Below are 13,794 nucleotides of genomic sequence, written 5' to 3' on the forward strand. Positions count from 1 at the left end.
GCACGATGACTATTAACTTTGCAATCTTCTCATTTCCCTAAATCGGTTATGTACTATATTTGCCTGTGTATAAATTGTGTAGCAGTACAGTTCTGTATGCCTTATGCTAAAGCTTTGGTTTTATATGATTCAGGGGTTCAGTGTTGTGTTCAAGGACGCTTGAGGAGTGATCACGTGCATTTTGGAGCACTTTATTAAAGCTCTGGAGTTAATCTCTTTAAAGCTGCATTAACTGATTTTTTGGCCACTTGGGGGCAGTGTTACAAACTGTAAACACAGCACCTCATGAAGTTGATCTTGGGCTTTTTCTTTTTAAAGCATTTTAGCAACATTAGCATTAACTGACTGGTTCTGAGGGGAAAATTTGACTGTTTAGCTGCTAAATGCTCCACTGTGTTCACCAGTTAATTGCTGGGCTGGTGGGGTACAGAGGGGTTTATCTGAGATTTTAGCTGAAAATAGCTGCCTGCTGGGTCTGTGTCTAAATGATACCTGATAATGCAGTTTTACTCCAAGTTCACTGCAGAGAGATTTGTTGGAAGTGAGAATGCAAACCCTAATCAACTGCAGGAAATGACCTTATAACACAAGGGTTTATGGGTATAAAGAGCCGGATGCTGAAGTCTGACAGCCCGCAGTTCCATTACACTTTTGAAACCTGAGCAGACGAAAATGAAGCTTCATTTTTCTTCATTCCTGACCAACTGGAACACCAAAGAAGGCTAATTACAAGAAATAACACAGTCGTCTGTCCTGTTTAGCCAAAGGAAAGGAGTTCTGTGTAGAAACAATTCAGCCCACTGAAAAATCTATGTTTCAGCGTTTGTTTACCAGCTCTATTTGCTACTAAGTAATAACTGACTAAACCTATTGACAAAATAACAATCAAGCAATAACTATTTTGTTTTATTTCTCATCATTTCAGTGGTACTATAAAGTACTAAAAAGTCACAGGTTCAATCCCCATAAAGAGTCAGTGCTTCCTGTTTGAGAGCATGACACTGAAGCTGCTGACTCATTGTTCCAAAATTACTCATGTGTATAACGGTTGTAACTAACAAGCCAAACACAATCGACAACATTTATAATACAACTTAGGAGGAATGGACCGCTCAAGTAAAAAAAAAACACAGCCATGCCAGCTTTGTCACAAAAGTTCAGCCACCTACTGCATTTCTTTTGATTTACACTTCAGTCTCCGAGTTTGCATTTCCATTTTAAGCTGTGTGTATTTATACACAGTCTTGGGAAAGTTACTGCAGGTGTGCCACTAACCAAATACTTCCGCTCGTCACCTAAGCTGTAAATGAGCTGTGGACGGAGACACTAAATTCAACTGCGAGGCTGTGCTGAAACCTGAAACTCCGATCGTTTTCACCAACCCTCAGCCTGGCAAAATAGGTTTCACAGCATCACTGACAGTGCAGGCTTATCCGCTGGTGACGAACACACACACACACACACACACACACACACACACATACACAGCAAAACAGACATTACTTATCCATTAATAGAGCAAAACCAAGATGCGCATATTTAAATATGCAGGATTTGAATACACACACAACACACACACTCACACACACACACACACACACACACACACACACACACTCTGCGAGACATCTGAGAGTCTAAAACGAGACGGTCAGTCAGACAAGTCAGTACATGCATGAGCAGCGTCCAGATGAAATCCTGTTTCCATCTACATGACTCACACACAATCCAAACACACAGAACGGGCTCACAGTTAGCTGAAGGTGATGTGAGTGAGCCAATTCTTATTCTTCACACTTTATCTGGATTGCAGCGTTATGAGGAATCAAATCAGTAAACTTTTATGACAAGATTATCACATTAGTGCATTTGGCAAATTTGAGCTGGGCTGACAGCAGTTTGACAGTTTGATTTACTGTTTGCTTTTACGAGGACGTACTTCTGAACTGAAGCTGTTACACAATCAGATTATTATTTTTTTTAATAATAACAGATGTAAGCAGCAATCTGATTGGTCCTACACGAATTCCAAACACAATACTAATTCCAATTCAAGATGAACTTTAATGATTGCTTGTGGTACAAAGTGTTCACTGTAAAATAAACAACATGCTCTTGGCCAAGTGTAGAAAAGGGTAAAAAAGTAGGAATTATTGCAGTTTTGACAGACTTTTGTTTTGGACTACAATAGTTTTAGCTAGGTGTTCCTAATAAAATGGCAACTGAGTGGACATTACAAAATGACCCAAAGACTCATTCCAAAAACTCACGTCAGCATTTTTTGATGTGCTTCGTCTTTGATTAAGGCTTTTTATGGGTAACTTAAGACACATTTATAGAATACAATATCAGGTTTTTTCATCACTTTTTGTCTGTGGGCACACCAGAAGCAATAACAAAATCACGGATTGTACCTTCAAGAGAGTCAAATTTAATAATATTTGATAATTCAGTCACTGGACATGTCCAGTGTCAGTGGGCTCAGCTCCGTGAATGAGGCCAGCTGGGCCGTGGGGTCATTAAAGAGCTGCTTTGTGTTAGGTGTGTTTGTGTGCCTGCATGTGTGTGTTTGCATGGGTGTACTTGAGAAAGAGGAACAGATTTCGACGGGAGTGCGAGAAAACAAACACAACAACCTGGATCCTCCACGCTCGTGTTTGACCTGCTGCTTTACGATGACACCCTAAAGTGGGATTTTCTCATGGGAAGAAATCTGAATGTCAAACTGATGGGTTGGCCACTGATTTCAGATTAAAGGTTTCAGTGAAGTGTATGTGCCAAACTCTATGCAAAAGTCAGATAGAGAATAAAGACATGCAAGAGGGTTTACTCCAGAGATGCTGTCAACCAGTCCACCATCCACGCTGAATTATGGTGAACGTGGTGAGCTTAACATTAGCTTGTTAGCACTGTCATTGCACGCATGTTAGCATTTAGCTCAAGGCAATGATGTGCCTAAGCACAGACTCACAGAGCCACTAGCATGGCTGTGAACTCTTGAGACCATATTTTGATGCAAAACTCACGAAAGGTGATCACTGCAATATGGCCTCTCAACAACTTTCAGAAAATAGTTTGTGCCTTTTATTAAATAGCATTAAATACAGTATATTTAGGGATAGACCAGCACCAAATTTGTTTACATCCAGCAATTTCTGGACCATGATGGAAGCTCCAGTCCGGGAAAGACACTAAAGTCATATTCAAGGGTCTTAATTCCAAGACTTTGGGGGGTTGATTGACATGAGAACAGGTTTTCATTGTAGGATTGTGGCTCTGGACTGAGTTTTGAAGCAACCCTAACAATGTCATCCGGGTTTATCTTGAGTTAAACCAAAGATTCAAATAAAGAAAACCTGCTTTGTGAACCAGGACCATAGAGTTTGAAAGAAAAGCATATTTGCCAAATAAAAATCCACATTTGTTTAGATACACTGAGATTTTAGGTGGCAACATTTTGTGGGTGGGTGAGGTTGAACAGGGTTTTTTCCATCCACGTCCATAAAGGATCCAGAATCTTAAGTCTGGCAGGACTTAACTATTAATTGAACACATGCGACAATTCCATGCCAAAGGAATTGTTCAGTACAAAGTGGTAAGAGACTGAGACTCCCGTAGCCTGAGCAGCAGAGGAGGGCTGCAGTCGGGTACAAAGTGGGAGTGTTTCAGGCTGAGTGTTTATGTGATTCACACAGCCGGACTGAGGAAGGCTTGACCCTTCACAGACCTCCCCAACACAGCGGAAATGACTTCTGTCAGTGTAAGACCCTCGCTTTTCTCCTCCAGTCCCTCCCAAACTCCTCAACTTGTTGCTTTACCAGAATGTAAATAAGACAAAGAGGGCTAAAACAGAGGCAGTGTTAACCTTGCTGTGTGCTTGCATACTAAAGAGTCAATGCACATATTTGTTTGCATGCATGCACTTGTCTACTGCACTTAGCTGCCTATACGCTGTGTTTTACAGCATTTCAAACATTGGCAGAGTTGCTTTAACAAGGGCTGGTACAGACTGTGTTTCAGGGAGAAATTGCTGCGGCGGAGAGGAAAACATGAAATAACACAAAGGAATTCAAGCCTGGAGTTACTCTCCCCAGGGGAGGCAGTCAGACTCGCCGTTTGGTCCTGAGCCAGGGACACTAAAGGAAGACGAGAACAGCGTCCAGGTCTTTTTTTATTCCTGTTTCTCTGTCTTTTGCATGCTCTTTGTGTCTGCCTCTCTCTGCCCTAAGGGAAATTCCAGACAATGGGTCTTATTATAATGACAGTCTCTTTCTTTGTCCTCTTTAATGCACTGCTTTTGCTTTCTCCATATCTCTGTGTCATCTTTCCTCTGTGTGTGTGTGTGTGTGTGTATTGGTGCTCCTCTCAGACTCTGGTATATTAATAGAACTTTTCTACAGTGATGATGAAGTTGCCACCTGTACCCTGTCAGCCACACACACACACACACACACGCACACGACCATGCAGAAGCACACACACCAGGTCAGATAGTGCACAGACAGGGTGGTAGTGTGTGTGTGTGTGTGCGCAGTATGGGAGTGGGCGTGCGATGACAGCCTGTTTTCATCAGGTCCTCAAATACTGCCAATGTAAAAGAGTTTTTCCAACATATCGTCATACCTGAAAGACTGAATAGGTCAATTGCTAAGTACTCCCACAACGACATATCAATATTGCAGTGGCAGCGACAGGCGTACCAGACCTTCATCATACCGGACCTTCATCTTCATGTCATTAACATTATGAAAAGGTTTTGTTTAGGTTCAGCCAACAAAACGACCTGGTTAACTTTAGGAAAAGATCACGAGTTAAAATTAGAACGCTACTGATCTTTGTGTGTTATGTAACTTTAGACGGATAAATGCTGACTTTGGTTTCACACAGACAAAAAAGATAGTTCTGTTTTTGTTTGACCCATCCATCCACCCCACCTTCCTCCTTATGTGGACTTTCTTGCCCTTTACACTGCAGCTATCTCCTTTCCTCCTGCCATAATTACTATGACCACTAGAGGTCGCAGCCTAACAGAAAACATATGTGAGTCATGCTAACCTGCTTGCAAAGTCGGCTGTTTATTGAAACACATTTTCAGAACTTTACTTTTAAATAAATGTATGTAAATCATATTGTAACACACAGAAACCCGTGAAAACAAGTGTTCCTTCGACCTCCACAGGGAGAACAGACTTCACCTTAGCTACAGAAGAACAGCCATGCAGCCTTTGGGGATTCAGTGTCTTGCTTATGGGCACTTCAGTGGGGCAGATGCTTGCTGATGTAGAGGCCTGGACCTTTAAATTTAAGGTAAGAGTTCCAGTATCCTTCTTCTTATCTCTGAGTGAAAGAGAGGAGTGATGCTTTAAGAGGAGAACGGGGAGAGGAGGAGCAGGAAAGAAGGCAGAGGGAGTGAGGGTGGGAGGGAGATGATAGAGGTAAGGACAACGGGAAAGGAAGAGAAAGTGAAAGCAGAGAAGGTGAGATTTAATGATGGGCTGAGTGGGAAGAAGGGAGGAAGAAAAACAACGGGGGGGGGGGGGGGGGGTGACAGAGGGAGGAGGGAAGGGGGGTTGACACAGCCATGGGAACCCGTGTTCGGTCCACGCTCCAGCCTCTGCAGCCTCGTCAGGGTTGTTGTTTTGTTTTCACATGGCCTTCAACCTCGCTGTGTGGACCACAAACAGATGTTAATGACGTTTCTCACAGCAGTTTCTGCACAGAGTCATCAGCGCTGCTAATGAGCTGTGGTGAGACGCTTTGTGAGGATGGACGCCATCGCCGAAGTAACAAAAGCTGTGACAAAGCTGCAGTGGCAGAGCACACTGGAGTTACAAAAACAGGCAGAAATAATGCTGTAAAGACAGTAGAGGGGGTGTTTTTAACAATTAGCAAAATGAATCTATGTACATTTGATATTAATTCAATAATTATAAACTTAATTTCATACAGGAATTGCAGTTCAAAGTGTTTTACAACAAAGGAAACACATGCACCAAATGCTTGACACAGAGAAGACAAAAAAAACAGGGTTAAAAAATTAATGTAAAATAAGATGGAGTAGATGCTTCCCTGATATCAGTAGACAACGTGTTCCACAGCTTTGGGGCATCATGGAAACAGGCTGCATCCCCAATAAGAGTTGAGTTGAATAAAAGTCCCTGATGTGTCAGACGTGAAGCCTGCACACCAGCTCTGAACCACACTTTTCATGAACATAATAAATACTTTTAATGCAGGCAGATCGGCTACTTTTAAACCACACCCGTATAATAGCCACAGCTGATAGCCTATGTGGGAACAGGTGGGGCCGAATTCCATTAAACCCACACACATAAGGAATAAACTTATAATTCACAGTAATTAAAGTGCACATTACAAATAGTACAGTACATTATAATTACAGATGAGTGACAAATTAAAGGCAAATCCAACATTGCGTGTCTTAGTCAGGTGTTGGGACACCACAAGGAGCCACAGCAGCTTTAATGCTCTTCAGTGAGGAGCAAAGCAGAGAGAAGGACGTCCCTCCTCCACAGATACTCCTTCATGTGATGTTGGAGGCAGAGAGCCTGTGGTGTTCAGCTGGGTAAAGATCTGGAGACTCTGACATTCATAACATGTGATTCACATCATTTTCATACTCGCCAAACCATTCGGTGACCCCCTCGTGGCCTGTGTTTAAGTATGTGCATTTTTTTTTACTCTACTCTGCTCTTTTATTTGTCCATCACTTGTAAAGACTTGTAAGACAAACATAAAAAACAGATGTGTTTTCAATTATAAGCACTCAAAGGCTTGGTCCAAAAAAATGAAAAATAAATTGAATAAATCTGGCTTGGAGTCAAAGAGCAGGCGTGACTTGTGAGATGCATTGAGTTTATAAGGTGTGTTCGCTTTGCTGTGGTCATTAATAAATAAAATGTCTGGACAGCACAGGCTTTGGTGCATGTGAGAAACCAACCGTCAGTGTCTCAGGAGTTGTAAAGCGACGATCCAGACTTCAAAACAAACGTGCCGCACAAGGAGCCACATTTATAGTCTTGTGTTAAGCGGAAGCAAAGAGCCTTTGCACATAGCTGCCGTAGCTACGCTGCAGCTGAGGAGGAACCCCTTTAAAAAATGTTAACGACACGTTGGGGCCGCAGCACCCAGAAGAGGTGGAGAGCAGGTGGACAGTGAAAACAGTATCGTTAGACAAAGGCTAAGACGTGCCACATGCTACATGACATGAGACCCAAAGCACATTCAGGCCTTGATACTTTAGCATTTTTAGCATCTATAGCAGAGCAGCCTCAACAGCTGTGTTTGTTTTGAGAGAGGAGAGAGGACGTCAAAGCTGGAGGAGGAGGCCGTGTGCGCCATTATGTCCGCTTGTTTGGTTCTGTGTATACACAGCATACATCGACTTGTGACATGTTTGTGTGTGTTTTTGTTTGTGTCTGCGTGTGCGCGTCGAGGGAGCGGAGCACAGCGTGAGGCCTCCGGCAGCCGGGGCCGCCGGTGGTTCTCACAGCCCACAGAGTGACTCTCCGACAGGGATCGTGAGAACCTGAGTGGCAGGGGTCCTTGTGGTTCAGAGGAATTTGACGAAATGTAAGGAGAAGAAAAACAGCAGCGTTCATAGATGTCAGCTGCAGCGTGTAGTTAGAGGACGGCGTTTGATGAGGCAGCTCGGGCGACTGTTCCTGGATGAAGGAAGGCCGAACAGAGCCGAGGCTGCAGCAAACCTACAGACGCTGAATGCTTCCTGTTAGACTCGTTGACAGAGAGCATCAGAAGTGTGTCAGTATAGTCAGAAAAATGTCCCCTGTGACTGTTATTATATATCATAGCATTAGATTATCATGGAGTTGATTGAAGTGGAGCTATTTTTAATTTTTCTATAGAACTGCGGTTAATTATTAATCTGCTGATTATTCTCTCCATAAATTGATTGTTTGGTTTGTGAAAATTGTGAAAATAGTGAGAAATGGCATCACAATTAGAGCCCAAAGTGACACCTTCACAGTGTTTTGTTTGTTTTGTCCGCCCAACAGTCTAAAAATCAAAATAATAAGAGAGGAAAAGCAGCAAATCTCCGCATTCATCAAACTGGAACCATGAAATACTTTTGCATGCTTAAAAAATGACAATCATCACAATATTTTTCTATCAATTGATTAACAGCTAACTCTTTCAGCAGTACTTGTACACACTGTTTGGTAGTTTAATACCATGTTTTAGAAGCACTTCATATGTTTTGTGTGGAAAAAAAACTGAACTTGTAAAGTCACTAAAGCTGTCAAAGAATTGTAGTGGAGAGAAAAGTTCAGTATTTCCCTCTGAAATGCAGCAGAGCAAAAGTACAAAGTGGCACGAAAAGAAAATACTCACATTAAGCACAAATACATCGAATTCGTACTTGAGTAAACGTACTGTTACGTTGGACCGCTGACAGTCACAGCATTATAGTCACAAGCTTTTAAATGTCAAGTCTTTAAAGTACAAAAATACATTCTTCAGTGAAGTTTCATCGCTGTCGTAAGTTCATTAACAAAGAAATAGTATTTAACCCAGCAGGAACCAGCAGGACGCCTCTGTCTCTCTCTCCCCACACCTGTCTCCCTTCTCTAATCTCTCTGCTCATCACATGACACCATCTCCTCTCTGTCTTTCTCCGCCTGTCCTTCATCTCAAAGTGCAGCTTCCCTCGTGTCACCGTGAGCCCGTGTGATTATTTACGGGCTGGTGAATGGAGAGAGATAGTGTGAGACCCAGAGCTTGGCCTCTACCCTTCCACTGTCTGCTACCCTTAAATCACCACCGAGTCTGGCTTACTTTCATGGTAATGGATTGTGTGTGTGTGTGTGTGTGTGTGTGTGTGTGTGTGTGTGTGTGTGTGATAGAGAGAGACAGGGAACAAAACTGCTAGAAGCTATGGACATGTGTTACTTAAATCTTTTTGACTACAGATGTGCATCAAAATGACAATAACGACAGCAAACGTTTTTTAAGGCCCCACTGATTCATTTCTGATTCAGCAGATTTTCTGTCATTCAATCCAACAGATTACATTTTGTGATTATTTGACAAACTGCTCTGAATCTTAAGTCCACATAGAAACCCGCAGTCTTTTGGGCACTGGTGTAATGAAGACCCCTGTTCCAGTCTTCAGGGTACATAGGTTTGAGATGGTGTGTGTGTGTGTGTGTGTGTGTGTGTGTGTGTGTGTGTCTGTGTGTGTCTGTGTGTCTGTGGCCAAAACAAGACCAGCTGAAGTTTATGACCCTGCAGTGCTCTCTGTTTTGTCAGGGTGACACAGAGGACAGCCGGTCTGGATGTGGGGGGTGGGGAGTGGGGGGCATTGCATTACAGCAACACCTGGTCTGCAAGTAAAACTGGAGGATACTGGAGGCTGGATGGTATCGTTTCTGTACACGTGTTGCACTTGTTCTATGTGTGACAACTACATTGAGATAAGATTTTTGGGTAATTTTTGCTAGATCCAGATCAAGGTTATTATTATTTTAATTTGGATTTAGGTTTAGGACAAGATGGAGCTGCAGGCCAAGCTCAAGAGCAAATTCATCATTACTAAGTCTTGATAATGATGCAAGAACATTTACCTGCTTCCAGCCACTCGTCTTCTATCATAAAAACAATTTTTGGTTCTCATTAACTTCTGTCTCAAACCCTTAATACAGACTGTCCATCGTCTTGCACCAAATCAGTGAGGAAAGCCTTTGTTTTAAGATAAAGAAAGGAACATAAATCATAGCCCATACCTGACCTGCTACACACACACACACACACACACTACATACAATAAATAATGCAGGAATCCATCAGCTCAACCCTGTCTGAGAGCATCAAAGGAAGAGAAGAAGATGAGCAATTTCCTTTGTAGCTGTGTGTGTGTGTGTGTGTGTGTGTGTGTGTGTGTGTGTGTGTGTGTGTACACAAATTGGAGCGTCTGTGTAATCTCTGTGAGGGTTTTGTGTTTATACCTGAAATACCCAGACAATAAATGGGCCTACTAATGCAGAGGCAGAAGACACACACCCAAACAAACTGTCGGGTGGGCACAGACAGGAAGTAGAGGAGGAGAGAAGTCTGAATAATGGTGACAAACATAACTCTATTGTGTGTGTAATACACACTGTAGGACATCATGAACAGGATTCACACAAAGATATGTTCATCTGCCAGGTGTAAAATGAAACTTCTCACCCAGATCTTTGACGTTAGACGGCAGCAAAGCAGTGAATGATGCGTGGATCCAGAGTTTGAGCTTTCAGCATGTGTGATTTATGTGAGCTGCAGTCAGCAGGAAAAGGGAGAGCAGGGCCTTTGACTGTAGGGATCCTCCCGTATCTGACAGAGGGAGAACAGATCATAGACAGCTGGAGATGAATGAGGAACACATGGGAGAGGATGAGACCGTTCACGCCAGAGAGGACGAGACCGCGAGCCAGAGGAAGGTCACTGTCCTCTTTTCTTCTCAAAGACTTAAAGGTGAGGAGAGTGACCCTTCTGTGTGTGTGTGAGCCAGGTTTGCTCATTCTTTTCCCATTTGAAACGGTACATTGATTTTCATAGTGACTTAAATCTGTTGTTTGTGCTTTTGTTCTTCTGTCAATCTGCCCAAAAAGCCCCTGCTCAAATCTGCCACTGCAACCTGTCCCACAGCAGTGTATGGTTTCCTATTTCCCTATATCATTAAGTCAGATTGGCAGTGCTATGTAGACAAAAACCTTTGCAGTCGTTGCTCTCATGAAGGAGCAGTCATGGGAAGCAACACATTTTAAATGTAGTAAAAACTACATTTTCACTCATAAAGCCGAACAATACGGTAAAGTTGTGATTATATGACACTATCATTTTGCACAGGCTCTAAACCCTCAATATCTAAAGATTTTTAAAATGATGGATGTGTTATTTTCAGAGGAAATTCTCACACATGGACGGAAACTTTCCCAGAGAAATCCAGAGAATTGGATCCAGCAGATTTTCTCTGATGTTAGTCTGCCCTCTGCTGGACAGATGAGCAACTACAACAGCACAGCAGCACAGGAACTTCATGCCAGCACTGTGTCATCCAAAGTATAAAACGGTTTGATTTGACGAATTAAAATAATTTCTTTACCATTCATATCTTTATTTATTTAACTTCCAATACATAACACAACACTTTTGGACAACCCACATCATTTACTTCCTTAACTCTTTATCATGACACTTGGTATGTTACATGTAACAGTGTGGCAGTATATTTTCTAATTTCATTTCTGGAAGGAAACAAGTTCCAAAACTCTGAAAGTTTTGCTTTAAAATATACCTGCATAGATAAATTACTGGACAGTTTAATTTTCCAAAGACAATAATAGAAAAAACTTTAAATATTGAGGAACATGGACTTCTCAAAATTAAGCTACAGCAAACATCACTTACAGAAAGAAATCACCACGTGCATACAAAAGTAAACTACTCACCAATATTATTAAAAATACTACGGAGTGTAGCTCTAAACTCCTTCAGAGTAATGAGTCTCTGACTGTGACGTAGTGAGACGCACAATACTGAAAACCAGTCCTCGCCAGTTAAATGTCGGCCTCAAAATCATGTAACAATCTGCACTATAGGCTGTAAATTCCTCTGTAAAATTTTGCCTCTAGCACCTTTTTGAAAGCTGTACTGCTGCTGTAGCCTCAGTCATTATGCTGCTTTGAACTGAGTCATGTGGAGGTGCGCCTGCAGACCGACAGACCACCTGCCTCCTAACAGGACGGGCATGAATGCATAGAATAATAAAGTGGCACAATGAATGTATCCAGAAGTAACTGAGTAAAAGTGGTGGTATTTCTCTCAAAATTTCCTCAAGTAAGGCTAAGAAGTATGCTGCAACTACATCGAAATTCTCCTACAAGTACAATTTCTCACAAAACTTACAAAAGTACAAATACCACAGTGAATATAACTTGTTATTACCCACCTCTGTTGGTAACAAGGTGGTTTATGGTTCAAATCCTTTCATCTGTTTTGTCATTTAAAAAAAAAAAACAAGGTGCTTACCAGTTGTCTGCAAACCCATAATACATATGCTCAGTGTTTATTTATTTTAGATACGTGTCAGATCCAGGTTGAAACAGGTCCCCCCCACCACCAAAAAGTCACAAGTCAGTCCCAGTAAACTTGAAGTTCAGCATTTAGCTTCCGGCTGTCTGCTCCTCTGCCAGTAACTCGCCATCTGTGGGATGCTAGTCGTTGTCACAGCGATCACTTTTGAAAGGCTGCAGCCGCTCAGAGGATGCAAGGGGTCGACAATAAACATAGTGTTTTCCGGAGGGTCGGTGGGAGAGATGCCCAGTCGTTTTAGGCACATACCCAGGTAGACGTCTTCAATGTACAGAGGTTTAATCTGAGGAGAGACTCCCAGGATCTTCCCAGGCAGGTCCAAGGACATGACGTAGGCCATGCCCAGCGGATACGGGGGGTACTCCGGCTCAGCAATCACATCTCTCGGCATGTAGAACTTGTTGAAAGGGTTTCTTAAAACCGGGCTGTGCCACCACACCAAACCCGTCATGTAGTTTTGTTTGACCGTGCTGGGATCCAGCAACAGTTTCACCAAATTCTGGACATGGAGTAACATATCTGAGTCAATCTTTATGGCATAGGAGGCCCTGACACAGTGCGCAGCCAGCCACTCCAGCATCACCATGGTCTTGATGGTCAGATTGCGGTAGCTGTCCTGGAAGTTACTCTGGATCAGGTCACGGTGCTGCAGGTTCTCCTGTTCCAGCTTCTCCTGCTGCTGCTCTGCATCAGTTCCTCCAGGCAGGCCTAGAATGAAGACAGTCTCAACCAGCTGACCCAGAACCAGTTTCTCATTTCCCCACGTCCTTCGGATGGCGTCCCGAGCTGCCACATCACCGGGTGCAACCGGCACCATCAGGAGCAGGAAAGGGGTCGTCCTCTTACATGTCAGCGTCTCATCCATGATGAATGTGTAGTTTTGGGGATAGGCCACATGATATGGCCCAGGATCCTGCCATTGTGGTTCTGCTACTGCTGCTGATGATGGTCCTGTTACTCCTCTGAGACCTGGAGCGTCCCAGCTCCCCGACTCCCCGTCAAAGTACAGATATACAAGGAAGACTGTCACTGCTCCCAGGATGCTGGTAAAGATGTGTTTTAAGAGTCTCCCTCCGTCCTCCATTAAAACTACACAGAAAAGAGATTCACATTATCACGTGACAGCAGCACTTTCCTCTGCAAATTCAGATAAACCACAACACACAACATAATCAGCTCACATTTGAGGAGAAAATAATAATTTCATGCTTTAAAAATGAAACCATAAAAGCTGCATGAAAACAGTGTTCCTCACTATCAGAGCAGTGCTTATCTATATCTTTTCAAATGTTTTCATACTAGTTCCACTACGATATCTTAGTTAGGATATCAGCTCCAACAATGTCTTTTTCAATATGTTACTCTGAATAATACATCATGTTTTTTCCACTGTACAAGGCCCTTTTCCCCTCATCGCTGCCTGTTTTAGAACCATATTCAAGTGTGTGATTTCTGGACTACAAAATTTATCTTCCTGCAGTTAAAGAAAGTACATATTTTCACATGTCTGGCATCATTTCAGCCGTGTAACGTGGACAGTTAATGAGAGTGAGAGCCAATCATGGCAAGCCAAGTGCATGACCGACCAGTGCAAATATTCTGTCCCAGCTCAGAGAATAACATGCAGCACAAAGATAGAAACAGGCCTCCCATCCATCATTCCCCCACAAATATTCTTGT

At 42.7% G+C, this 13,794-nt stretch overlaps 1 protein-coding gene across 1 annotated transcript; it reads right to left on the reverse strand.

The window, feature by feature from the left end:
• Positions 1 to 12,087: 12,087 nt before the first annotated feature.
• On the reverse strand, positions 12,088 to 13,198 carry LOC143320044 (beta-1,3-galactosyltransferase 5-like). Its single transcript, XM_076729415.1, has one exon. It carries the CDS (start codon positions 13,196 to 13,198, stop codon positions 12,179 to 12,181), a length of 1,020 nt encoding a protein of 339 aa, XP_076585530.1. The 3' UTR covers positions 12,088 to 12,178.
• Between the last annotated feature and the right edge of the window lie 596 nt (positions 13,199 to 13,794).

Source organism: Chaetodon auriga, chromosome 4, assembly GCF_051107435.1.
Source record: "Chaetodon auriga isolate fChaAug3 chromosome 4, fChaAug3.hap1, whole genome shotgun sequence".
Lineage (NCBI taxonomy): Eukaryota > Metazoa > Chordata > Actinopteri > Chaetodontiformes > Chaetodontidae > Chaetodon > Chaetodon auriga.

Coding starts and splice junctions, on each gene's coding strand:
- LOC143320044 (XM_076729415.1), bottom strand. CDS start 13,198: ATGGAGGACGGAGGGAGACTCTTAAAACACATCTTTACCAGCATCCTG.